The 25,821-nt window shown below is 35.5% G+C and overlaps 1 protein-coding gene across 2 annotated transcripts in view; it reads left to right on the top strand.

Moving 5' to 3' along the window:
• The window catches only part of CHSY3 (chondroitin sulfate synthase 3), a 282,613-nt gene extending 259,132 nt beyond the window's left edge, over positions 1-23,481 (top strand). Inside the window, exon 3 of one of the 2 annotated variants that reach the window (XM_050795154.1) lies at positions 21,081-23,481. In XM_050795154.1, the coding sequence (XP_050651111.1) occupies positions 21,081-22,643 (1,563 nt within the window). In that variant the 3' untranslated portion in view covers positions 22,644-23,481. The remainder of the gene's footprint in view (positions 1-21,080) is intronic. The other variant, XM_050795155.1, reaches the window with a different exon arrangement.
• Positions 23,482-25,821: the final 2,340 nt, after the last annotated feature.

The following is a 25,821-nucleotide window of genomic DNA, read 5'->3' as shown; positions in this document are numbered from 1 at the left end:
TCAAGAAAGGTTTGTTCAGGCAAAATTACTGAAATGATCACCTTGTTGTAGAGAACAGTGTGTCATCTGTCTCATGGTTTCTATTTTTTTGTCAATTCGATTTCACTAACCTTCTTGAGCATCTACTGTATACAGGGCAGTGAACTATGTTCTCCTCTGTACCTTATTACTGTGCAGTGTACTGAGAGCTGAGGTCCATTTTCTACGTAATGAATATAAATTTTTCACTCTTAAATATTGACAATGTGATACCTAATTTCCATTTCTGAGAATATCTGAATATAGACTAAAAGACATACGAAACTCCAAAAAAACAATTTACACTAAGCACTGCACAATGGCCCTCCTATTTGTTGGAAATCGGTCATGTTTTAGCTCCTTATACAGCATTCCAAATTTCCCTGAAGATTACTATAGTGGCATAAATGATGATCACTGGAAATTATCATGTAGCCAAAGCTCATACTCACAGAAGTATATGTTATCCTTCAAACAAAAAAATCCTAAGTTTGTCCTAAATTTATCTGACCCATTTTTATGCTTTCTAACATTAGTGAATAATATAATGTTTATGCAGAATTAGATAAGCTTATGTTAAGTTTTTCACAAGGCTAAATAGTTGGTTGCTTGAATTTTGGGAGCACAGAAAAATAAAAACAAAACAGTAACTACAACCAATACAACCTTTGACTTTTGCTTTAGCACGTTAGTTAAATAAGAATCTACTTGGTATTTGAAAGCTTTCAAAACTGGAATGAAACATATGAATTAGAAAGAAGGTAATTTCCTATTTTTTATCTGGAAGGGAGATATGATTTTATGCATGATCAGTGACATCATACCTTCATTATATTTCCTCCATGGATACAGTACTTTCATGAATTGGGCAGCAGCTCCCATCTTTCTTTCTATTTTTTAATTTTTTTAATAAAATATTTTAGATTCAAGAGGTACATGTGCACATTTGTTACATGGGTATGTTGTGTACTAGTAGAGACTGGGCTTCTAGTGTACCCATTACCCAAATAGTGAATATTGTAACCAAAAGGTAATTTTTCAACCCTTGCCCCCTTTCCACCTTGCCCATTTTGGAGTCCCTAGTATCTATTATTTCCATCTTTATATCCATGTGTACTCATTGTTTAGTTCCCACTTATAAGAAAAAACATGTGTTATTTGGTTTCTTGTTTCTGAGTTAGTTCACTTAGGATAATGGCCTCCAGCTGCACCCCATGTTGCTGCAAAGGACATTATTTCATTCTTTTTTATAATTGCATAGTATTCCATGGTTTGTATATGCCACATTTTCTTTATCCAGTCAACTGTTGATGGACACTTAGGTTGATTCCATGACTTTGCTATTGTTAACAATGCTGTGATTAACATACAGGTACAGGTATCTTTGTATATAATTATTTCTTTTCCTTTGGATAGACACCCAGTAGTATGATTGCTGGGTATAATGGTAATTCTGTTTTTAGTTGTTTACTGTTTTAGTTCCATACTGTTTGCCATGGAGGTTGAGCTAATTTACATTCCCACAAACAGTGTATGAGCATTCCGTTTTCTCTGCATTCATGCCAACATGTTGTTTTTTGACTTTTTAATAATAACCATCCTGACTGGTGTAAGATGATATCTCATTGTAGTTTTAATTTGCATTTCTCTGATGATTAGTGATGTTGAGCATTGTTTCATGTGTTTGTTGGCTGTTTGTATTTCTTCTTTTGAGAAATGTTTGTTCATATCCTTTGCCCAGTTTTAATGAAGTGTTTTTTTTTTCTTGTTGAGTTGTTTGAGTAACTATTACTTTACATTTTGTTTTTCAAAGGTCTTGAAAGCCTAGTTTGGAAATGATAACTTCTCTTTGTCTATTGTTAGTTATGCTGTGAACCAATCATTTAGAAGAAAATGAAATCACTAGTGAAGGAGATCGTTATATTGGTATTACATGAATAAAGGGTGTGTGCATGTTTGCAAAATGGCAACTTGCAAACCTAATATTCTTCTTTACCTCTTCCTTATAATAAATAGTGAGTACTTAAAATGTTTAGGGAAAAAATAAATGTAAAATTGTACTTGAAAGTTTACCAAATTTTTTCAAAGGCCTTGGAGGAAGAGAAATGTGTAGATTTAAAGAATCATCTAGTGTTATCTTAACTGTATCTCAGGAAGTATCTATATAGTCACTCTCTGAATATGTGTATGTCAGGCTAAATCGGGCAGATAGATGAGCAGTTAAGTTCAGTTATCATTAGATTTTTTTTCTTATTAGAGTAATATTTTAATTCTAAAAGGATAGTTTTAATTAAGGCATATGGGTTTATTTAAACTAACAAATGATTATGTGTCATTATACCATTATAAACAAATCTGATGATCTTAGTGATTTCTTTAAGATTTTTAATCTCTTTGGTATTTGTCTAAGATATCAGGTATCCAGAATATACTCTGCTGAGAAATCTATGTCAGAGATTGAGAGTTAATATCTATGAGCTATTTTCCATGTTGTCTGAAAGTGTTTTTAAATTGTATAGAATATATCTTTCTGAGAAATCTTCATCACATATAAGAGTTGTTATCTGCAAGCTATTTTCTGTGTTGTCTGACAGGTTTTTAAAAAACTAAAATAGCTATAAAAAAAAGAAAAAAAGAAACAGGAAAAATGTGTCAGTTTTAATGGTGCAGATTACCCATATCAGATTGTTACTTGGATTTCAACCAAGACTGAACTAACTAATTAAACAGAAGGCAAACTTTCTTCAAAACCATACAGAGCACTAGTACCAAGCTGAAATTGCAACTTCACTTATCAGGTTGTTTTTGACAGGATGCTTTGTGGTACAAGTGACAGAACCACAGCTGAACTAACTGGAATAAAGAAGAAACTATAGTCCTAGGAAGCCGGAAAGTCTGAGTGTGCTCTGGCCTTAGGCATAGCTCAGTGCTGTGTTCAGTGCTCTCAATAGCACTCGGTTTTTCTTGTGTCACTTTTCTGCCCTGTCTGGGTGGTGAGGTCTGCTTTTCTTTCTCTAGGATTCTAGTGTGCAAAATATGAGCCTATGGTCAAAGGAAACCATTTTTTTTTCCTGTTACAAGACAGATCTTGCCCATGAATAAAGCTAATCCAGAAGGAAACATTTATAACAAAATATGTTAATTGGCCAGAGTGTGATATGCATTCACTTTTAGAAAAAGATGAAAGTTGTGTAAAATAAAAAGTGAAGAAAAAGAATTGTTTTTTGTTTAACTCCTTTTTTTTTTCTTTTTTTTTTTTTTTTTTTTTTTTGAGATAGTCGAGACAGGGGCTCACTTTGCCACCCGGGCTGGAGTGCAGTGGCACCATCTTAACTCACTGCAGCCTCGACCTCCCAGGCTCAAACCATCCTCCCACTTCAGCTTCCCAAGTAGCTGGGACTACAGGTGTGTGATACCACGCCCAGCTAATTTTTCTATTTTTTTAGAGATGGGGTTTCGCCATGTTGCCCAGGCTGGTCTCAATATTCTGGACTCAGGCGATCTGCTTGTCTTAGCCTCCCAAAGTGCTGGGATTACAGGCTTGAGCCACCGTGCCTGGCCACATTGAACTCTTTTGAAGTGTACAGTTCAGTAGTGTCAACTATATTCATGTGTTGTGCAACACATCTGTAGAACTTTTTTATCTTGCAAAACTGAAACTCCGTGCCGGAACAGCAACTCCCCATTTTCTTCTCACTCCAGCTCCTGGAAACTGCCATTCTATTTTCTATTTCTATAATTCTGACTACTTTAGATACTTCTTATAAGTGGAATCATAGAGTATTTGTCTTTTTGTGACTGGCTTATTTCACTTAGTATAATGTCCTCACGTTTCATCCATATTGTAGCAAGCAATAAGATTTCAAAAGGAAAGGAAATTTTAAGATTTTTTAAAAGTTACTTTAAAAGGATATTCACAAATATAAAATGCTTTCAGGAAACTTAAGTTTATGACAACTTAAATTTATAACAAACATGGAGAAAGCTGATGGGACTGAAAATAACTTGAAAATGCACTGCTCTCTTATTATCTTTCAAATTCAAATTTATTCAAAATAGTGGACTCACCAAGAAAAAAGGCAGCAACAAAAATCACATCTATAGCCTTTGTACTACATGTTTTCAATACTGCTACTAATATATTTGGGGAGGGATTTCCTTTAAAAAGAGAGAGAGGCAAGAGACAAATTTTTGTTTTGCATCATTTTTTTAATTTAACCTTTTGTTTTGAAATAATTATCAATTCACATACAGTTGTAAAAAATAATACCAAGAGATTCCATGTGTCCTTTATCCAGTTTCTCTCACTGATAACATCTCGCAAAACTATACTCAAGTATCACAACCAGGACATGGATATAATCCACTGATCTTATTCAGATTTTCTTAGTTTTGCAAGTACTCTGTGTATGGGGTTTGTGTGCATGTATACACACATGGACTTAGTTTCATGCAATTTTATCACACATCGTATAGTGAATTCAAAAGTAGAGTTTATAGATCAGATGTATCTATTATCAAGGTGCTATTATTTTTATAAATCTTAGTAGCAAAATGTTCTTATTTTATATGAAAAATATGCATACATGATATGAAGAAGAGCATACCCTATTATTCTTATACCAGATCATTGCTTTAAACAATTCATTCAAGCTATATACACCTTTTAACATGTTTTCATTCTTTCCATAATTATAGAATGAAATATGTATATTTATTTTCCCTCAAATTATTTCTTTTCTTTAATATTGAGAATCAGGATTTTTTTTTAAATTTTACCATTATTACCAGAGAAGTAGGGCAAATTTTAGGAATCTTACTGTTAATATCTGCAGACAATAATTGAGGACAAACAATTGTGTTAATTTGAAAATTCACTATTTTACTTAGAATTTTTATATTCACTAGTCTTATAAAAGAAAGATTACTGTCATTTTCATTAAGGACAATACAACTCTCCATTTAGTTATGTAACTAAATCATTGAAAATAAAATGGGTTTAAATATTTGCAAAGCAAATTACTGAACCCGTAGGTACATATTCACCATTATATTGTACACCACTTAAATGATTTTTTATTTTCTTATATGCCTTCACAATTTTTCTAATTTGCAGAGTCTTCACTTCCTAGTAAAAGAATGCCTCCTTCATCTCATATCTCCCAAATCCTCCTTCATCTCATATCTAAGAAGAGATACAAACAGATTTTTCCAAGTTAGAGGTTCCCTTCTCTTAAAAAAAAAAAAAAAAAAAAAGTAGTGGCATAATGAAAACAAAAAAGCTTTCAGATTGAAGTAACTTCTTTACATAAGTAAATTAAGGAGACTTTTTTCCTTCATAGAGAAGACCAAAGATGTTCACAAACAGCTTTATCCATAATAGTATGGCCTCTTATTTCTCTTTCATTTCAACAGAGATAATTTAGTTTCTTAGTTTTCAAATTATGATCTGAAGTCAAATGATAGCTGTTGTAAATATATTTGAATCATTCTCTAAGGCAAATTTAATCAAGACCATTTTCATGTACTCATTTATTCAATACCTACATTAATAATATAAAAACAAATTTCAACAACTACAAAGATAACTACAATAATAATAACTAATTATATACAATAATAATAACTAAACGGTTACAATATACCACATTCTTTTCTAAATGTTTCAAATACAAGTACTCATTTAACACTAACAGCCACGCTATGAGGTATATACTATTTATTGTATTTCTTACTTTACAAATAGTTAAACTGAGGCAAAAAGTTAAAGGATTTGTCCAAGGTCACATGTTTATTAAGTTTTAGAGCCTGGCTCCATCCATGGCATCTGGCTCCAGAATCTAAGCACTTTGTTGCAATGCACATGCACCCCCCTGAATTACAATGAGACATACATGGAAAAGGCCTATTCCTTTCCTTCAGGATATTTATAGACTTATAAGAGAGAAATGACAAACATCTATAGTACAAGACAGAAGGAGATTGGGGTAATTAAGACATACACTTGGAGGATTTCTGAGTTATTTATAGAATAGAATTTCTCACATGTAGTTGAAAAAGGTGGCAACATTTGTGATGTAATTCAGAGTTAATAGTGTGTTGACAGGATGGAAGAAAGAGAAAACAAGAGGCCTGGCAGGCAACAAGGAGAAGAGATTCTAGGAAGGAAAGGTGCCTGGGCTCCTTTAAGTGAGAACAACGAAAGGAAACAGCTCCTTTTTTATCAAGTGTGGGTCCCTTTCCGAAGATACAGGAAAATTTCTAACATAAGTCTCTCGGTTATGGATAATACTTATCAAAATGTGTATGTTACACAGATGATTATTTAGTGTAACCTAATTTTTATCAAAGACACATGACATGTATATTTGTTAAAACCTTAAGTGATCCTTTGAATTTATAATGCAAATCCAGAGTTTGGATCAAAATGCTAAATTTTGACTTTTTTCAAAATTTTTAAACAATTTTGATTTTCAAAAAAGATTGATGAGGTTGCTTATCAGCTTAAGGAGATATTGGGCTGAGAGGATGGGGTTTTCTAAATATACAATCATGTCATCTGCAAACAGACAATTTGACTTCCTCTCTTCCTATTTGATTACACTTTATTTCTTTGTTTTGCCTGATTGCCCTGGTCAGAACTTCCAATACTATGTTGAATAGGAGTGGTGAGAGAGGGCATCCTTGTGCCAGTTTTCAAAGAGAATGCTTCCAACTTTTGCCCATTCAGTATGATATTAGCTGTGAGTTTGTCATAAATAACTTATTATTTTGAGATACGTTCCATCAATACGTAGTTTATTGAGAGTTTTTAGCATGAAGAGGGGTTGAATTTTATCAGAGGTCTTTTCTGCATCCGTTGAGATAATCCTGTGGTTTTTGTCATCGGTTCTGTTTACGTGATTGGTTACATTTATTGATTTGCATATGTTGAACCAGCCTTGCATCCCAGGGATGAAGCTGACTTGATCATAGTGGATAAGCCTTTTGATGTGCTGCTGGATTTGGTTTGTCAGTATTTTATTGAGGATTTTCACATCAATGTTCATCAGGGATATTGGCCTGAAATTTTCTTTTTTTGTTGTGTCTGCCAGGCTTTGGTATCAGGACGATGCTGGCCTCATAAAATGAGTTAGGGAGAAGTCCCTCCATTTCAAGTGTTTGGAATTGTTTCAGAAGGAATGGTACCAGCTCCTCTTTGTACCTCTGGCAGAATTCAGTTGTGAATCTGTCGGTCCTGGGCTTTTTTAGGTTGGTAGGCTATTAATTACTGCCTCCATTTCAGAACTTGTTATTGGTCTATTCAGGGATTCGACTTCTTCCTGGTTTAGTCTTGGGAAGGTGCATGTGTCCAGGAATTTATCCATTTCTTCTAGAGTTTCCAGTTTATTTGCATAGAGGTGTTTATAGTATTCTCTGATGGTAGTTTGTATTTCTGTGGGATCAGTGGTGATATCCCCTTTATCATTTTTTAATTGCATCTATTTGATTCTTCTCTCTTTTCTTCTTTATTAGTCTTGTTAGCTGTCTATCTTATTTTGTTCATCTTTTCAAAAAACCAGCTCCTGGATTCATTGATTTTCTGAAGGGCTTTTTGTGCCTCTGTAGCCTTCAGTTCCGTTCTGATCTTAATTATTTCTTGTCTTCTGCTAGCTTTTGAATTTGTTTGTTCTTGCCTCTCTAGTTCTTTTCATTGTGACATTAAGGTGTAGATTTTAGATCTTTCCTGCTTTCTCCTATCGGCATTGAATGCTATACATTTAACACTGCTATAGCTGTGTCCCAGAGATTCTGGTATGTTGGGCCTTTGTTCTCTTTGGTTTCAAAGAACTTATTTGTTTCTGTCTTAATTCTGCTATTTACCCAATAGTCATTTAGGAGAAAAAATTTTAAAAAAATTGATGACTTTGCTTATCAGCTTCCGTGTAGTTGTGCAGTCTGAGTGAGTGTCTTAACCCCGAGCTCTAATTTGATTGCACTGTAGTCTGAGAGACTGTTATGATTTCCGTTCTTTTGCGTTGGCTGAGGAGTGTTTTACTTCCAATTATGTGGTCAATTTTAGAATAAGTGCAATGTGGTGCTGAGAAGAATGTATATTCTGTTCATCTGGGGTGGAGTGTTCCGTATATGTCTATTAGGTCCGCTTGGTCCAGAGCTGAGTTCAAGTCCTGAATACGCTTGTTAATTTTCTGTCTCATTGATCTGTCTAATATTGACAGTGGGGTGTTAAGTCTCCCACTATTATTGTATGGGAATCTCAGTCTCTTCGTAGGTCTCTAAGAACTTGCTTTATGAATCTGGGTGCTCCTGTATTGGGTACATATATATTTCAGGTAGTTAGCTCTTCTTGTTTCAGTGATCCCATTACCAATATGTAATGCCCTTCAGCAAAGTCTCAGGATACAAAAATCAATGTGCAAAAATCACAAGCATTTCTATACACCAATAATAGAGAACCAAATCATCAGTAAACCCCCATTCACAAATGCTACAAAGAGAATAAAATACCCAGGAATAAAACTTACAGAGGGGCCGGGCGCGGTGGCTCAAGCCTGTAATCCCAGCACTTTGGGAGGCCGAGGCGGGCGGATCACGAGGTCAGGAGATCGAGACCATCCTGGCTAACACGGTGAAACCCCGTCTCTACTAAAAATACAAAAAACTAGCCGGGCGCGGTGGCGGGCGCCTGTAGTCCCAGCTACTTGGGAGGCTGAGGCAGGAGAATGGCGTAAACCCGGGAGGCGGAGCTTGCAGTGAGCTGAGATCCGGCCACTGCACTCCAGCCTGGGTGACAGAGCAAGACTCCGTCTCAAAAAAAAAAAAAAAAAAAAAAAAAAAACTTACAGAGGATGTGAAGGACCTCTTCAAGGAGAACTACAAACCACTGCTCAAGGAAATAAGAGAGGGCACAAACAAATGGAAAAACATTCCATGCTCATGGATAGGAAGAATCAATATGGTGAAAATGGTCACACTGCCAAAAGTAATTTATAGATTCAATGCTATTCACGTCAAGCTACCATTGACTTTCTTCACAGAATTAGAAAAAACTACGTTAAATTTCATATGGAACCAAAACACAGCCTGTATAGCCAAGAAAATTCTAAGCAAAAAGAACAAAACTGGAGGCATCATGCCACCTGACTTCAAACTATACTACAAGGCTACAGTAACCCAAACAGTATGGTACTGGTACCAAAACACATATGTAGACCAATGAAACAGAATAGAGGCCTCAGAAACAATGCCACACATCTACAACCATCTGATCTTTGACAAACCTGACAAAAACAAGCAATGGGGAAAGAATTTCCTATTAATAAATGGTGTTGGGAAAACTGGCTAGCCATATGCAGAATACTGAAACTGGACCCCTTCGTTACACCTTATAAATTAACTCAAGATGGATTAAAGATTTAAATGTAAGACCTAAAACCATAGAAACCCTAGAAGAAAACCTAGGCCATACCATTCAGGACATAGGCATAGGAAAAGACTTCATGATTAAACACCAAAAGCAATGACAACAAAAGCCAAAATTGACAAATGGGATCTAATTAAACTAAAGAGTTTCTGCACAATAAAAGAAACTGTCATCAGAGTGAAAAGACAACCTACAGAATGGGAGAAAATTTTTGCAATCTGTCCATCTGACAAAGGGCTAATATCCAGAATCTATAAGGAACTTAAACAAATTTACAGGAAAAAAACAAATGCCCTATCAAAAAGTGGGTGAAGGATATGAACAGACACTTCTTAAAAGAAGACATTTATGCAGCCAACAAACATGAAAAAAAGCCCCTAGTCACTGGTCATTAGAAAAATGCAAATCAAAACCACAATGAGGTATCATCTCACGCAAGTTAGAATGGTGATCAATAAAAAGTCAGGAAACAACAGATTCTGGAGAGGATGTGGAGAAATAGTAATGCTTTTACACTATTGTTGGGAGTGTAAATTAGTTCAACCATTGTGGAAGACAGTGTGGCAAATCTACAAGGTTCTAGAACCATTTGACCCAGCATTCCCATTACTGGGTATATACCCAAAGGATTTTAAATCATTCTACTATAAAGACACATGCACACATATGTTTACTGCAGTGCTATTCACAGTAGCAGAGACTTGGAACCAACCCAAATGCCCATCAATGATAGACTGGATAAAGAAAATGTCACACATATACACCATGGAATACTATGCAGCCATAAAAAAGGATGAGTTCATGTCCTTTGCAGGGACATGGATGAAGCTGGAATCTATCATTTTCAGCAAACTGACACAGGAACAGAAAACCAAACACCGCATGTTCTCACTCATAGTGGGAGTTGAACAATGAGAACACATGGACACAGGGAGGGGAACATCACACACCAAGGCCTGTCGAGGAGTGGGGTGCTAGAGGTGGGATAGCATTACAATAAATACCTAATGTAGGTGACAGGTTGATGAGTGCAGCAAACCACCATGGCACCTGTATACCTATGTAACATGTATCTGCACATGTATCCCAGAACTTAAAGTATAAAAAAAAGATTGAATTAAAATACTTGTTATTTTGATTATGACATCTCTAATAACTTCCTTGTGTTTTTTCTTCATTTTCCAGTTTTAGTCATTTGCTATTGACTTAGTTAACTAAGTTAACTAAGTTACACAATCACACATGTGTATCCTGTCCTTGACTCCCTATACTTCATAAGGGGCACATAATAATTTTTCATACATATATATGAGTATGTATATAGTGTGTATATGTGTGTGTATATATATATTCATTTTTTATATTCTTTACTAACTGCTTCTCCAGATTTACTGGGTTTTCTATCAATTTCATTTTCTGAACAATCCCTTCCTTTTGCCTTCTGACCTGCTGGAATATCCGTTGGTTGCCCTTTATGTTCCCATTTGCACCATGTCTTCTCTTTCCTGATTTCCTCTCTGCTTGGGAATAACAAAGCTATTAATAGTTCTCTGAGAAATGAGCTTGAAAGATAGTTCTTTGAGGTACAGCAATGACCTTATTTTCTCCTAACACTTCATTGATGTCTTGTTTAGCTATAGAATTCTGGTTTGAAGCCATTTTCATCTATATTTTGAAATGACTATTTCATTACTTTTTGTACTTCCAGTTTTCATTGAGAAGTCTATAGACATACTGCTTTTTGAGCCTTTTATCACTATCCTCCCAGGAGGCATCTAACATATCCTCTGCCTCAAGGCTCTAAAATTTCACAGGGGTATGCTTCATATGGGTCTAATTTCATCAGATTTAGCTTTTATAGAATAAGCCCTTTGAATTTGGAAACTCAAGCCCTTTATCTGTTGCATTTTGTGGAAATTTTCTTGAATTATTATGTTGATAGCTTTTCCTCTGTTTCTCTGCTCACTCATTCTGGAACTACTGTTATTTGGATATTGTATCTCCTGAACTGTTCCTGTAATTCTTAAAACTTTTCCCACGTATTTTTCAGTTTTTGTCTTTTTGCTTAACTTTCTAGGAGATTTTATTACCTTTATTTTCCAACTCTTGTTTTGCATTTTGAAATTTGTTATATTTTAATCTTGATGCATTTTATGTTTTGGGTTTTCTACATGTATACTTGATATGTGTGATTATGTGTGGATAGATATAAAACATATAAACATGGATAAATATGGATCTACTTGTGGTCTTTTGTTTTGTTTTGTTTTTTTGTTTGTTTTGTTTTTGTTTTTTTTTTGAGACAGAGTCTTGCTCTGTCACCCAGGCTGTAGTGAATGGTGCGATCTCAGCTCACTGCAAGCTCCGCCTCCCGGTTTCACGCCATTCTCCCTCCTCAGCCTCCCTAATAGCTAGGACTACAGGCGCCTGCCACCTCACCCGGCTAGTTTTTTGTATTTTTTAGTAGAGACGGGGTTTCACCGGGTTAGCCAGGATGGTCTCGATCTCCTGACCTCGTGATCCGCCCGTCTCGGCCTCCCAAGGTGCTGGGATTACAGGCGCGAGCCACCGCGCCCGGCCATATTCTTAATTTCTGTAGAGATGGCTTCTATCCTTATAAACTGCTCAAGATTGAGCATAAGGGTTGAAAATCTGATGAGAAACTTTGAAAAAGTGACTTGGTTTTGTCAACAGTGATAAGGATATCGCTTAATTCAGAGATGATGGAAAATGAATATTAAGTTGGTTAATATTACTTTTTTGCTCAGAGAGGGTCAGTTGTCTGGCTGCACAATCTGACTGATTATTTTCACTCTACAAAATTTTACTCCTGTTTCTGGAGGTTCCAATAAGGGTTTCTAAGATTCAGTTCAAGTTTATTCTTGGCTTTGCCCATTGCAAGTCTACAATTCAGTTTTCTACACTTTGCTAAATCTATTACCACTTATCTGTGTGCAGTCAACTTCCACAATTACCGTGTCCTCCTCTTCTTTTATTCCCTATGTTTTTGTGTATACCTTTAAAGAATCACTTTATTACTGTCCTCATTGAATTCAATAAATAGTAAATGTGGAAATTACTGTTAAATCTACCACTTTTATTCAGAAGTCGACTTGAACTTTTTATCTACCTTCCAAAGGATTTTGTTCTTTTATTGAACATTCCGGGTTGATTTTATCTGGCACACACTGTAAGACGTACATTTAATGTAGATACGATACTCCTTTTATTTTAATAACAGTTTCTTAAATTGTATCTTTATGTCTTCTGTTTTATTTTTTTTTCAGTCACTCTAAGTATGTTTTTGGCTTTTCTTAGCCTACCCTCCTATCAGTATGATTTCTCTTTCAACTGTCATTAACTCTTTATTTCTATTTCATTTTCCTTAGTTTTCCTAATTTCTGCCCTTCTATACCTTAATAATAGCTTTCCACAGTGTGTGTTTTTTTCTGATTTTATTTTCATGCCTGTGATAGACTTTATTTTTTAATTATTTCTTTATTTCTTTGTTCTTTGAGCTGACATTTCATCTTAGCATCACACCCCTGAGATCTTATATTTCTGCTTTGTTGTTTATGAAGATAGAGGCAGATGCTTCATACATTTTCAAAAACAGGTGCCTAATGTTTTTCTCAATTTCATGGCTTTTTTTCTGGGGGGAAAAGGCAGTGGTAGTTTTTCATCTAATTTTTTTTGATACTTCGTGTCAGTGTTACACTGTTTTTCTTTTTTAGATAAATGACTCATCTCTGAAAAAAACTGCATTATTCCTGGACAAGCTATTCACCATAGATTTATTTTGGTAGGAGTGTTTGCTATAATTCTTAGCTTGCTGATTTCCACAAAGAAAAGACATAGATTTTCTCTGCTGCTTCAGATTAAACCTGCTTCATGAAGCTAGGGTTTAAGTGTTTAATTCTTTCTATACCTCTGTCTTTTCTACTTCTCTGAAACCAAATGTTGCCATCAGGGTTTATTTTGCCTGCCCAGCTCACCTGAGTTCTTGAACTTGGAGTTGTAAATGTAGAGTATGTTTTAGGCCCTACATTTTCAGACAGTGTATTTTCTTGGTACTTTCTGAGATCTACTATCCTTGAACCCTTTGGGCACTGACATTGATCTACTTAGCCTCTTATTTCCACCTATTTCCAAATGATCCTGCCCAACCTCAGAAGCTTTTGGAAATTCCAAAAATATTTTGGTGACTAAAGGTATTTTGGTGACTATGTATTATTCCATCTCTTTGTTTTTAAAGCTAGAGTTAGCGGTATTTTATTTTTAGCATTCCCTATTGTTTTCTAAATAGCCTCATCAATGTATAATTTACATTCCACAAAATTTTCTCCTTATATGTACTACATTTTACTGATATTTGATAAGTTTATACAGTTACACAATCATTACCACAATCTAGTTTTACAAACTTTCCATTGCTCCGAAAGTTACCTTGTGCCTGTTAGTAATCAACTCCTAACTGTTTTGTTTTTGTTTTTGTTTCTTTTTAAGATTTTGAAGTTTCTCATTTAAGACTGGGCATGGTGCCTCATGCCTGTAATCCCAGACCTTGGGAGGCTGAGGTGGGAGGATGACTTGAGCCAAGAAGTCCAAGACCAGCCTAGGCAACATAGTGAGACCCAACTCTACAAAAAAAAAAATTGAAAAATTAGCCAGGTGCAGTGGCATGCTACTCAGGAGGCTGAGGTGGGAGGATTGCTTGAGCCCAGAAGCACTGCAATGAGCAGAGATCAGGCCACTGCATTCCAGCCTGGGCGACAGAGTGAGAGCCCATCTCAAGAAAACCAAAAAAAAAAGTTTCTCATTTATATAGCTATGATCATTTCAGAAATGACCTATGCTATGTTTTCATTATTAAAAATTCTAAGAAGGGTAATGAAAGTTTAATACGGTAGAAGACTAAATAATTCAACATACAACTGCCTCTTGGCATTTATTCTTCTTCTGTTAGGTTTTTTATAGAAGATTTTCCTAGAGCCTCTCAGATAATCTTTCTCAGAGGGTGAGATCATGTGTGATACACTTAAAGCACTGGCGTCAGTTGGGACACACTGGTGTTCATTGCTGCTGTGATTTTGTTGTTGTGAAATGATTTTTCTTTGCAGTGTAATGTTCTGGAGGTTTCATGAAATCAACTGATAATTCTTTAAAGGAAATGAAGCCAGCATAAACTAGAGGTTCTTAATTATTTCAAGCAAATTAACATAATTTTTAAAATAAATTTTACACGCTTTTTTCTTAGAACAATGTTGCTACATTCAAAATGTATCACGATCTATAGCAAAACTGAAAATCATCAGAATTCTAGTTTTAATTTTATTCTCATCACTCTCAGTAGACACTTGGTTGAATAATTCTGTTTCCATGAATTGTAGTTTTCTGAAATCCCCACAATAATTTGTGTTTCTCATAGTAAGGCACCTAAATGGCATGCTAGATGCATTGAAATACTGAGTATGTGGCCAAATTTATAATTATTCCCATGCATTTCCATAAATGAACAAAGATGAATTAAGTGAACTAAAGGGTATGAATCTCATTCTCTGAAGACTCCTAGCTAAAAAGCACAATCTCAGAAGGAGGTTTGTTAAAGTGCTATTTACACACAGCTGTCATTTATTGAGTGCATTCTATTCGCCAGACACAACGCTAAGCACTTTATATAGTTTTTTAAATTTAATAATGCTTCAATCTCCTTTGAGATATTTGACATTTTCCCATTTTATAGAGAAGGAAACTGAGATTTAGACTGGAGGCTTAGAAATGGTGAGGCAAGTATTCAAATCCATACCCTGATTCCATAGCCAAGCTTTTAAACATTCTCCCTTTTATCTTGTATAAATTGGACATCCCTCTATAGCAAATTAGGATATGCTCTATGATTCTTAATGGCAAATAACATAAATTCGGGATGCACTCATCATTTCTACCTAGAGTATGTATGAATGCACTGCTTTTAAAGATTGTCCCGGCCGGACGCGGTGGCTCACACCTGTAATCCCAGCACTTTGGGAGGCCAAGGCGGGCGGATCATGAGGTCAGCAGATCGAGACCATCCTGGCTAACACGGTGAAACCCCGTCTCTACTAAAAATACAAAAAATTAGCCAGGCATGGTGGCGGGCGCCTGTAGTCCCAGCTACTAGGGAGGCTGAGGCAGGAGAATGGCGTGAACCCGGGAGGTGGAGCTTGCAGTGAGCCGAGATGGCACCACTGTACTCCAGGTTGGGCGACAGAGCGAGACTCCATCTCAAACAAAAAAAAATCATCCCTACCACTGTCTTTCCTCACTTATGATATTTATGCAAAGGGATATGTTGGCAACATAAGCACCATATAGACAGCAGAAATGATGATGTAAGTTACTTAGACATTTCAATACTAAAATATTATTTATTTTATAACATAATGTCATTTTTATCAAATTGTGTGCGATTAATCACTTCAATATCACTAAAGGAGCGGGACAAGCCTGCAATTTAACAGCTCACTCCTGAGCAATTTTTAAAATTTATTTTAGCATTTATCCTTTTCTTAGTAATGTAAAGCATGCCCTAAGAAAGAATAGTTTCAGAGAGCCAATATTCTTTAGAGATGGTATAATTAGTAATTTATACATTATCAGAATTTGTTTTACCTTCCTACATAGAAAGAAAAAAATCCTTGGGATGTTACATAGTGTAAAATATTGAAGCAATTTTAGGTAAAACATATTAATACTACACAAATTGAGATATATAGGCCACTGCAAATTATGGGTATAATTTGATTTAACATTGATCAAAAGTTTCATATTAAAGTTGTCATGTGTTTTCAGAAAATAAAAAAAATTGTATGCAACCAAGCTACTGCATCTTAAATCAAGTCCAAAATATTTCTCAAAGTATCTACTGTTATATTCTTCAAAGGCAAATGATGTTTGTTTATCTGTTAGTAAAAATTTGTCCAAGTTTAGAAAATGAATCAGGTGAAATACCGTGGGTAAAGAATCTGCCATGGTATTTGTCATCTCCCTTTTAAGTCACCTTCTCTGGGAAAATCTCTCTGGTATCTTCTCTCTCTCTCTCTCTCTCTCTCTCTCTCTCTCTCTCTCTCTCTCTCTCTGTGTGTGTGTGTGTGTGTGTGTGTCTCTCTCTTTCTCTCTTTTTCTGTCTCTCTATCTCTCTGTCTGTCTCTGTCTCTCTCTCCAAGCCCACATATCCACACACATTTATGAACATACATATATATGCATACTTTCAAAATAAATCCTTCATTAATTGGAGTATAGCAGATAAGTGTATCTTAAGCAGCAGTTCAGTGAGTGTTCACACCTTAAATGTACACATATGACCACTACCTGGATAAATAAAAGAACATTACCAGCACTACTCCAGAAGCTTCTCTTTTTTTTTTTTTTTTTTTTTTTTTTTTTTTAGATTTCCCGGACTGCTGTGGATTTATTTTTATGTATATAGTTCTGACATTTCTTTTTTTTTTTTTTCATTATACTTTTAAGTGCTAGGGTATATGTGCACAATGTGCAGGTTTGTTACATATGTATACATGTGCCATGTTGGTGTGCTGTACCCATTAACTCATCATTTACATTAGGTATATCTCCTAATGCTATCCCTCCCCCAACCCCTACCCCATGACAGGCCTCAGTGTGTGATGTTCCCCTTCCTGTGTCCAAGTGTTCTCATTGTTCAATTCCCACCTATGAGTGAGAACATGTGGTACTTCGTTTTTTGTCCTTGAGATAGTTTGCTGAGAATGGTGGTTTCCAGCTTCATCCATGTCCCTACAAAGGACATGAACTCACCCTTTTTTATGGCTGCATAGTATTCCATGGTGTATATGTGTGATGTTTTCTTTATCCAGTCTATCATTGATGGACATTTGGGTTGGTTCCAAGTCTTTGCTATTGTGAATAGTACCACAATAAACGTACGTGTGCATGTGTCTTTATAGCAGCACGATTTATAATCCTTTGGGTATATACCCAGTAATGGGATGACTGGGTCAAATGGTATTTGTAGTTCTAGATCCTTGAGGAATTGCCACACTGTCTTCCACCATGGTTGAACTAGTTTACAGTCCCACCAACAGTGTAAAAGTGTTCTTATGTCTCCACATCCTCTCCAGCACCTGTTGCTTCCTGACTTTTTAATGATCACCATTCTAACTGGCGTGAGATGGTATCTCATTGTGGTTTTGATTTGCATTTCTCTGATGGTCAGTGACGATGAGCATTTTTTCATGTGTCTGTTGGCTGCATAAGTGTCTTCTTTTGAGAAGTGTCTGTTCATATTCTTCACCCACTTTTTGATGTTTTTTTATTTCTTGTAAATTTGTTTTGAGTTCTTTGTAGATTCTGGATATTAGCCCTTTGTCAGATGAGTAGATTGCAAAATTTTTCTCCCGTTCTGTAGGTTGCCTGTTCACTCTGATGGTAGTTTCTCTTACTGTGCAGAAGCTCTTTAGTTTAATTAGATTCCATATGTCAATTTTGGCTTTCGTTGCCATTTCTTTTGGTGTTTTAGACGTGAAGTGCTTCACAGCCAATATCATACTTAATGGGCAAAACCAGGAAACATTCCCTTTGAAAACTGGCACAAGACAGGGATTCCCTCTCTCACCCCTCCAATTCAACATAATGTTGGAAGTCCTGGCCACGGCAATCAGGCAGGAGAAAGAAATAAAGGGTATTCAATTAGAAAAGAGGAAGTGAAATTGTCCCTGTTTGCAGATGACATGATTGTATATTTAGAAAACCCATTTGCAGATGACATGATTGTATATTTAGAAAACCCCATTCTCTTAACCCAAAATCTCCTTAACCTGATAAGCAACTTCAGCAAAGTCTCAGCATACAAAATCAATGTGCAAAAATCACAAGCTTTCTTATAGACCAATAACAGACAAACAGAGAGCGAAATAATGAGTAAACTCCCATTTACAATTGCTTCACAGAGAATAAAATACCGAGGTATCCAACTTACAAGGGATGTGAAGGACCTCTTCAAGGAGAACTACAAAACCTCTTGATTCTTGATCATTATTCCAACAGCAAACCGTATAGGTTAGCTTACCTGTTTCTGAATTTCACATAAATGGAATCATACAAAGTGTATTATTTTGTTATATGGCTTCTTTCATTTGTTTGTGAGATTCATCCATGTTGTGAGTAGTATTTCAAGTATTTAATTGACGTATTGTTTTTCATTACATGAATATACTACATTTATTCTGTTCTTGATGTAAATTTAGGTTATTTTCAGTTTTGGAGTATGAATAATGCAGCTATAAAAATTCTTCTATATATATGTAGGTGTATGTATGTATTTATATATGTATTTCTATTGGGCATATATCTAAGAGAGAACTACTGAGTCATAGGGAATATGTATGTTCATTTTAGTTGATACGCGTTTTCTCAGTGATAGAACCAAGTTACATTCTCACTAGCAGTGTAAGAGAGTTCCAAACCTTCTATGCCTTGACAATGCATGGTATTATCTTTCTGTTTAGCTTTAGCCATTTTTTTGTGGATCCATCATGTTATCCCATTGTCATTTTAAGTTGCTTTACCTTGATGATGAATAAAGTAGAGAATGTTTTTATATCTCTGTTGAGTATTTACATACTCTTTTGTGAAGTACTCTTTCAAGTTTTCTTTCCCATTTTTCTGTTAGATTTGTCCTTCCTTTTTTCCTTATTTGTACAAGTTTATTATTTATTCTGGGAACTGGTTCTTTTTCATAAAATCTATTGAAATTTTTTTCTCCAGCTCTGTAATTGCCCTTTTTAATTTTCCTAATGGTGTTTTTAAAGAACAAAGTTCTTAATTTTAACATAATGCAAGGTATTAGTCTGTTTTAATGGTTAGTGCCTTATGCTCTATTTACAAAATCTTCACCTACCCTAAAGTCATGCAGATATTTTCATGTAAGTTTTAGAAACTTTTTAAAGCCTTTTTCTAAAATAAACCTTTATATTTACATCGACAGGTCATCCATTGTAGGATGTAGGAGATCAGTTTTTACTTTTTTCCCTTATATGAATATCCAACTGATCTGGCACTAGTTACTTAAAAGACCACCCTTTCTCCAAACTGTAAGCTCTATTTTATATTTCTATTACTTTGCTAAAGTTTTTCAAGTCTCTTCTTCCTACGTTTTTCACAAATCTCTTTTTATGCTTCTTGCAATATGTCTATCAATGATTTTATTTTTTTCTCCCTTTTTTCTTTAGCTCTGCCAGTTTAGTTTTTATCTTTTTTAAGCTTATTTGTCTATTAATTGAGTTATTTTTTTGAAGAGGCGGTTTTTTTTTAAATTTGTGTACAATTTGTACCTGCTTCTGATGAGTATTCTTAAGTTTGCAGTATTTCTTTCTTCTTATTCATCAGTATATTTGCAGACATCTCATGATGCTGCTGGCCTTTTTTCTTCCTTTTCACCTTTTTCTCCTCATCCCATCTTTTTTCTTCTTTTTCTTCTTCATAATCACTTATCTTGAGTAGGTATAATGGAGGTATCTTAATTGACTAGCAGAAAAGGAAGAATCAGCTGGTGGTTTGAACTTTGTCCTCATAACTACATTTTTTTTTTCATTTTTGTTTCTGCCTGAACTAGTGAATTTGTTCTAGACTAGAAGAAAGCCTTTTTGTTTCATAACGGTGTCAAGCATGTCTATTTTGGATATGATACTTTACATCAGGAGTGTAGATCAGTATAGTTTCTGTTTCACCTTATCTTACTAAGAACTTACTCTGTAAAAATAGTATATCAGGATGCTAAATGAAATTTAAGACTCCCCTGGCAAATAACCTCTTACTGTCATTCCAAACAACAGCTCACTGGTTTTCCTCCTTAGGGTGAATTCCTTATTTTGGAAGACTCATGCTGTGTCCATTCTGACTCTCTGCTTCTCCATGATCTGTTATGGGGTTATGGACATAGTCAATTCTTGTTTTATGTATAGCTAGAGGTTCATTTGCAATATTTGAACCTATGAACCTGACATTTATGCTCTCACTCGTATATAGAAATAAAAAGTTGATTTCATAGGACTAGAGAGTGGAATGTTGGTTACCACGGGCTGAGTCAGCTGGAGAGAGGGGTTGGGGAGATTTTTGACAAATGATACCACATTTCAGTTAGATAGGAGGAATAAATTCAAGTGATCTCTTGAATAACATGATCACTATAGTTAATAACAATATATTGTATACTTTAAAATGCTGGAAAAAATAGATGATAAATGTTCTCACCACAATAATAACTACGTGAGGTAATGAATACATCAATTAGCTAGATTTACTCATCCCACTATATATATACATATATATATACGTATATATATAGTGGGAAGTGTGTGTGTGTGTATATATATATATACACACACACACTTCAAAACATGTGGTACATGATAAGTACATGGAATTTCATCTACCAATTACAAATAATAAAACTATTTTAATTTTTAAAAATATAAATATTATAAACCATTTTTGTTATGAAATACGATACCAAAAATGTATTAACTATTTTCATTTAGATGCTTTAGTTTATTGCTGGTTTTCTTTTTAAATAAATCTTTTAAAATTAATCCTGATTTTTTTTAATTTTACTTTTCAGATGCAACAACTGTTCCATGAAAATTATGAACACAATCGGAAGGGTTACATCCAAGACCTTCACAATAGCAAAATCCATGCAGCTATAACACTTCACCCCAACAAAAGACCTGCATACCAATACAGGCTGCATAATTACATGCTCAGCCGCAAAATTTCTGAACTTCGCTACCGCACCATCCAGCTCCACAGGGAGAGTGCCCTGATGAGCAAGCTCAGTAACACAGAAGTGAGCAAAGAGGACCAGCAGCTGGGAGTGATACCTTCTTTCAACCACTTCCAGCCTCGGGAGAGAAATGAAGTGATAGAATGGGAGTTCCTGACAGGGAAGCTCCTATACTCAGCAGCTGAGAACCAGCCCCCTCGACAGAGCCTCAGTAGCATTTTAAGAACAGCACTGGATGACACTGTCCTACAGGTAATGGAGATGATCAATGAGAATGCCAAGAGCAGAGGACGGCTCATTGACTTCAAGGAAATTCAGTATGGCTACCGTAGAGTTAACCCCATGCACGGGGTGGAGTACATTTTGGATTTGCTCCTTTTATACAAAAGACACAAGGGAAGGAAACTGACTGTGCCAGTGAGACGTCATGCCTATCTTCAGCAGTTGTTCAGCAAGCCTTTCTTCAGAGAAACCGAAGAGCTAGATGTCAACAGTCTTGTGGAGAGTATTAACAGTGAAACTCAATCATTCTCCTTTATATCTAATTCTTTAAAGATATTATCCTCTTTTCAAGGTGCCAAAGAAATGGGAGGGCACAATGAAAAGAAAATACACATTCTCGTTCCTCTCATCGGAAGATATGACATTTTCTTGAGATTCATGGAGAACTTTGAAAACATGTGTCTTATCCCAAAGCAGAATGTAAAGTTGGTCATTATCCTTTTCAGTAGGGATTCTGGCCAAGATTCCAGCAAGCATATTGAGCTGATAAAAGGATACCAGAACAAATACCCCAAAGCAGAAATGACCCTGATCCCAATGAAGGGAGAGTTTTCCAGAGGTCTTGGTCTTGAAATGGCTTCTGCCCAGTTTGACAATGACACTTTGCTGCTATTTTGTGATGTTGACTTGATCTTCAGAGGAGACTTTCTCCAACGATGTAGAGACAATACAATTCAGGGACAACAGGTGTACTATCCCATCATATTTAGCCAGTATGACCCAAAGGTAACAAATGGGGGAAATCCTCCCACTGATGATTACTTTGTATTCTCAAAAAAGACTGGATTTTGGAGAGACTATGGATATGGAATCACCTGTATTTACAAAAGTGATCTTCTAGGTGCAGGTGGATTTGATACCTCAATACAAGGCTGGGGACTAGAAGATGTAGATCTCTACAATAAAGTCATTCTATCTGGCTTAAGGCCCTTTAGAAGTCAAGAAGTAGGAGTGGTGCATATTTTCCATCCAGTTCATTGTGATCCTAACTTGGACCCTAAGCAGTATAAGATGTGCTTAGGATCCAAGGCAAGTACTTTTGCCTCAACCATGCAACTGGCTGAACTCTGGCTAGAAAAACATTTGGGTGTCAGGTACAATCGAACTCTCTCCTGACAGTCCAGGCAACACATTTTGCCTTTTTAAAGGGGAGTTTACCTCATTGTTGGTTGTTGTTATTTTTATTTTATTGTTATTTTTATTATTATTATTGTAATAATTTTATTTTGTTGTCCTGGTCTTAAACTACTCTTGGTTGTCTTCCTAAGGGTGTTTTTTGACCTCAAGCAAGAAGAGTCTGCAGTTCACTGATGTTTCAGATTTCTACTGAAGTCAATATGTGTTATTACTTTTATATATCTTTATTTGAGATTGAGTTAAATCATGGCAATCAAAATGACTTTTGAAACTCATTCATCACAAGAGACAGCTTAGAAGAATGTTCTCTTTGGGCTTAAAGATGCAATATCGACTTTTATTTGGTTTCTCAAACTCAATGTGATACAAATATTTACTGGTGAAAGGTACCACAAAAGTGCTTTATGCTTCCTACGGGGAAGGGACTCTGTAACATAAACTTGAGTTTTGTAATTTATACAAGGACTTAAATATATAGACAATAATTTTCTTCATCTTTAGAATTTTTAAAGTAAATGAACACCTATGATTGTATGTTTATTTTTTAAAAAAAGTTTTAAAAATTGAGGAGTTTTGTTCCACAAGCAACCGGTACTGGCTACCCTGGTCTTATGACAATTATGAGCTCCTCACAACTGTCTGCTATAAATGCGAATGAACTTTATTTTCTCAAGGAAATATGATTTAATTAAATATTCATGTACATTTTAGAAGCTTTATGAAATAATGTCCTTCATTTGCTGGCAAGAAGATAAAATATGACAGAACCTGTTTATTTAAAATAAAACACAGGTATAGCAGTATTCTTTTTCAAAAATGCCGACAAGGTTTTGTTGTTTCCTTTTACTCATACTTGATACGTTTCTGTTCATACTCACCAAAATATGCTTGCTGAGCAGGCTTGAAAAGTTAACAAGGGATTATGGTATGCTGTTTGTATTATTATGCTGGAAAACCTAGCCTTCATAGGTGATTAACTGAGCAATTTCTTTTCTTTTTTTTTTTTTTTTTTTTGAGACAGAGTCTCGCTCTGTCGCCCAGGCTGGAGTGCAGTGGCCAGATCTCAGCTCACTGCAAGCTCCGCCTCCCGGGTTCACGCCATTCTCCTGCCTCAGCCTCCCGAGTAGCTGGGCCTACAGGCGCCCACCACCTCGCTCGGGTAGTTTTTCGTGTTTTTTAGTAGAGACGGGGTTTCACCGTGTTAGCCAGGATGGTCTCGATCTCCTGACCTCATGATCCGCCTGTTTCGGCCTCCCAAAATGCTGGGATTACAGGCTTGAGCCACCGCTCCGGCCGAGCAATTTCTTTACTCAATAATTTACGATCTGGGAGAAACCTCCTTCCTCAATCTCTTCAGCTTTGGGATCAAGCGAACCCAAGAACAGCTCAAAACTTGCCTTTAATATGGGTTGGTAGGTCTCTCAAAAGTCACTGGGGAAATGATTAATATCACATCAATTTTATAAAACACATCAGGAAATATCTCATTTAGCTTTACATATCATTCTTTCTTTGACCTGGATCAGTGGTGTCCAGTTTCTAGAAAAGCATAATTGGGTTAAAGAAGTATAAGAGAAAATGAACATCCATGCAAAGGAGTGTCATTAAGGCAAATTGTAAAAGTCTTATTTTGTAAATAGGTAATACATTTGCATGGTTCCAAAATCACACAAAATTTTTAAATATCTAAAGTTGTTGGCCCCACTCCCCATCCACCCATATCTGTCACCTGACCACACATGACCATTGTTTGGGCTGTGTGAGTGGTTTGTGCATGTCTTTCTAGAGTTTATGAAGCACAAATTTTATTTTTTTAACCCTCTATACACAAAATGTAGTATATTATACATATTGTTCTGTACTTTGATGTTCTGTTTCTACTTAATGAAAAAATAATTTGCATCAAAATTGATTTAAGTGATTGTTGTAAATTGTTGCCATTAGTTTTACTGAATGCCATGAGGCCACATATCATTTGCGTTGGTGATGGATTCCTTACATATTGACAATCTCTTTTACTGAAGACATTTTGGGAGCCTTAACAAATATCATTGCTTAATATTAGGACAAACAGGATGGCAGTATCCTTAACTATAACTTGTAATCTTAATAATGTCAAATTCATTAGAAAATAATTAATGGAATTTTTAGATATTAAAATGCTCATCTTGACAGGGCCAACAATTCAAAATTGATCTCTGCTCTAATATTGTCTCTGACTTTCACAAACCCTCACTCTAATAACTTACTTTGCTATATTACAAGACTTAGCTCTCTTGCAGGTTTTATTTTCCTGAACACTAAATATTTTAACATTCAGTAAACATAGTCATCTGGGAAGATCTATTACCAAATAATAAGCATTAAGTATTTTGTTAATGAAGAAAGGAAATCAGGGACTGATCTTTAACTCAGACAAATGAAATAAGAGGGAGTTTTACAGAGGTAATAAATGTAAAGGCCTAGTTTAAAACTCCAAGACTTAGAGAGTTATGAAGCAGCTGCCAGGGGATGAAGTGGCATTCTGTATTATATGATGAAACCATGCTGATGAAACCAGGGAATACAGAGACCTCATTTGAACTTAATTACACATATATACACTCTACTGTTAGTATACTTTAAATCTATTACATAATTTTGCATTCAGCCTTCATATAATCTTTTACAGGCAATGCAGTATTACCTCACTGAATATATGGGGAGAATGATGATAGTAAAATTGAGTGTTTTTCTATCCATGTAGTATCAATTACCTAAAGCCTTTAAGTTTGAAGGGCAAGACACTATGAATGCAACCAAAAAAGCACAATATATGCAGGTGAAGTAGTCCATACATTGTAGTGTTACCTTATTTGGATAGCTGTAGATGTTCTGTTTCAATGTCACCCCAAGAATAATTTCATCGGCCTTCAATGTCTTCTTACTGCTCATCTGCTGTCCACTCAGCACCACACTATGCATTTTATTTTTAAGTTTAATCCTCAGAACAATTCTCAGAATATTGGTATTACTTTCTTCATTAAACAGATATGGAAACTGAAGCCACACATGGTTAAGTAACTTGTCCCGGGTTCACACAGTTGGTATGCTGTAGAGGTAAGATTTAAACAAAAGCCTGTCTGAATCTGAAGCCCCTGTTTTTTCACTCTGCCTC

This window comes from Macaca thibetana, chromosome 6 (assembly GCF_024542745.1).
Source record: "Macaca thibetana thibetana isolate TM-01 chromosome 6, ASM2454274v1, whole genome shotgun sequence".
Taxonomy (NCBI): domain Eukaryota; kingdom Metazoa; phylum Chordata; class Mammalia; order Primates; family Cercopithecidae; genus Macaca; species Macaca thibetana.
This window is presented reverse-complemented; position numbering and strand designations above follow the sequence as displayed.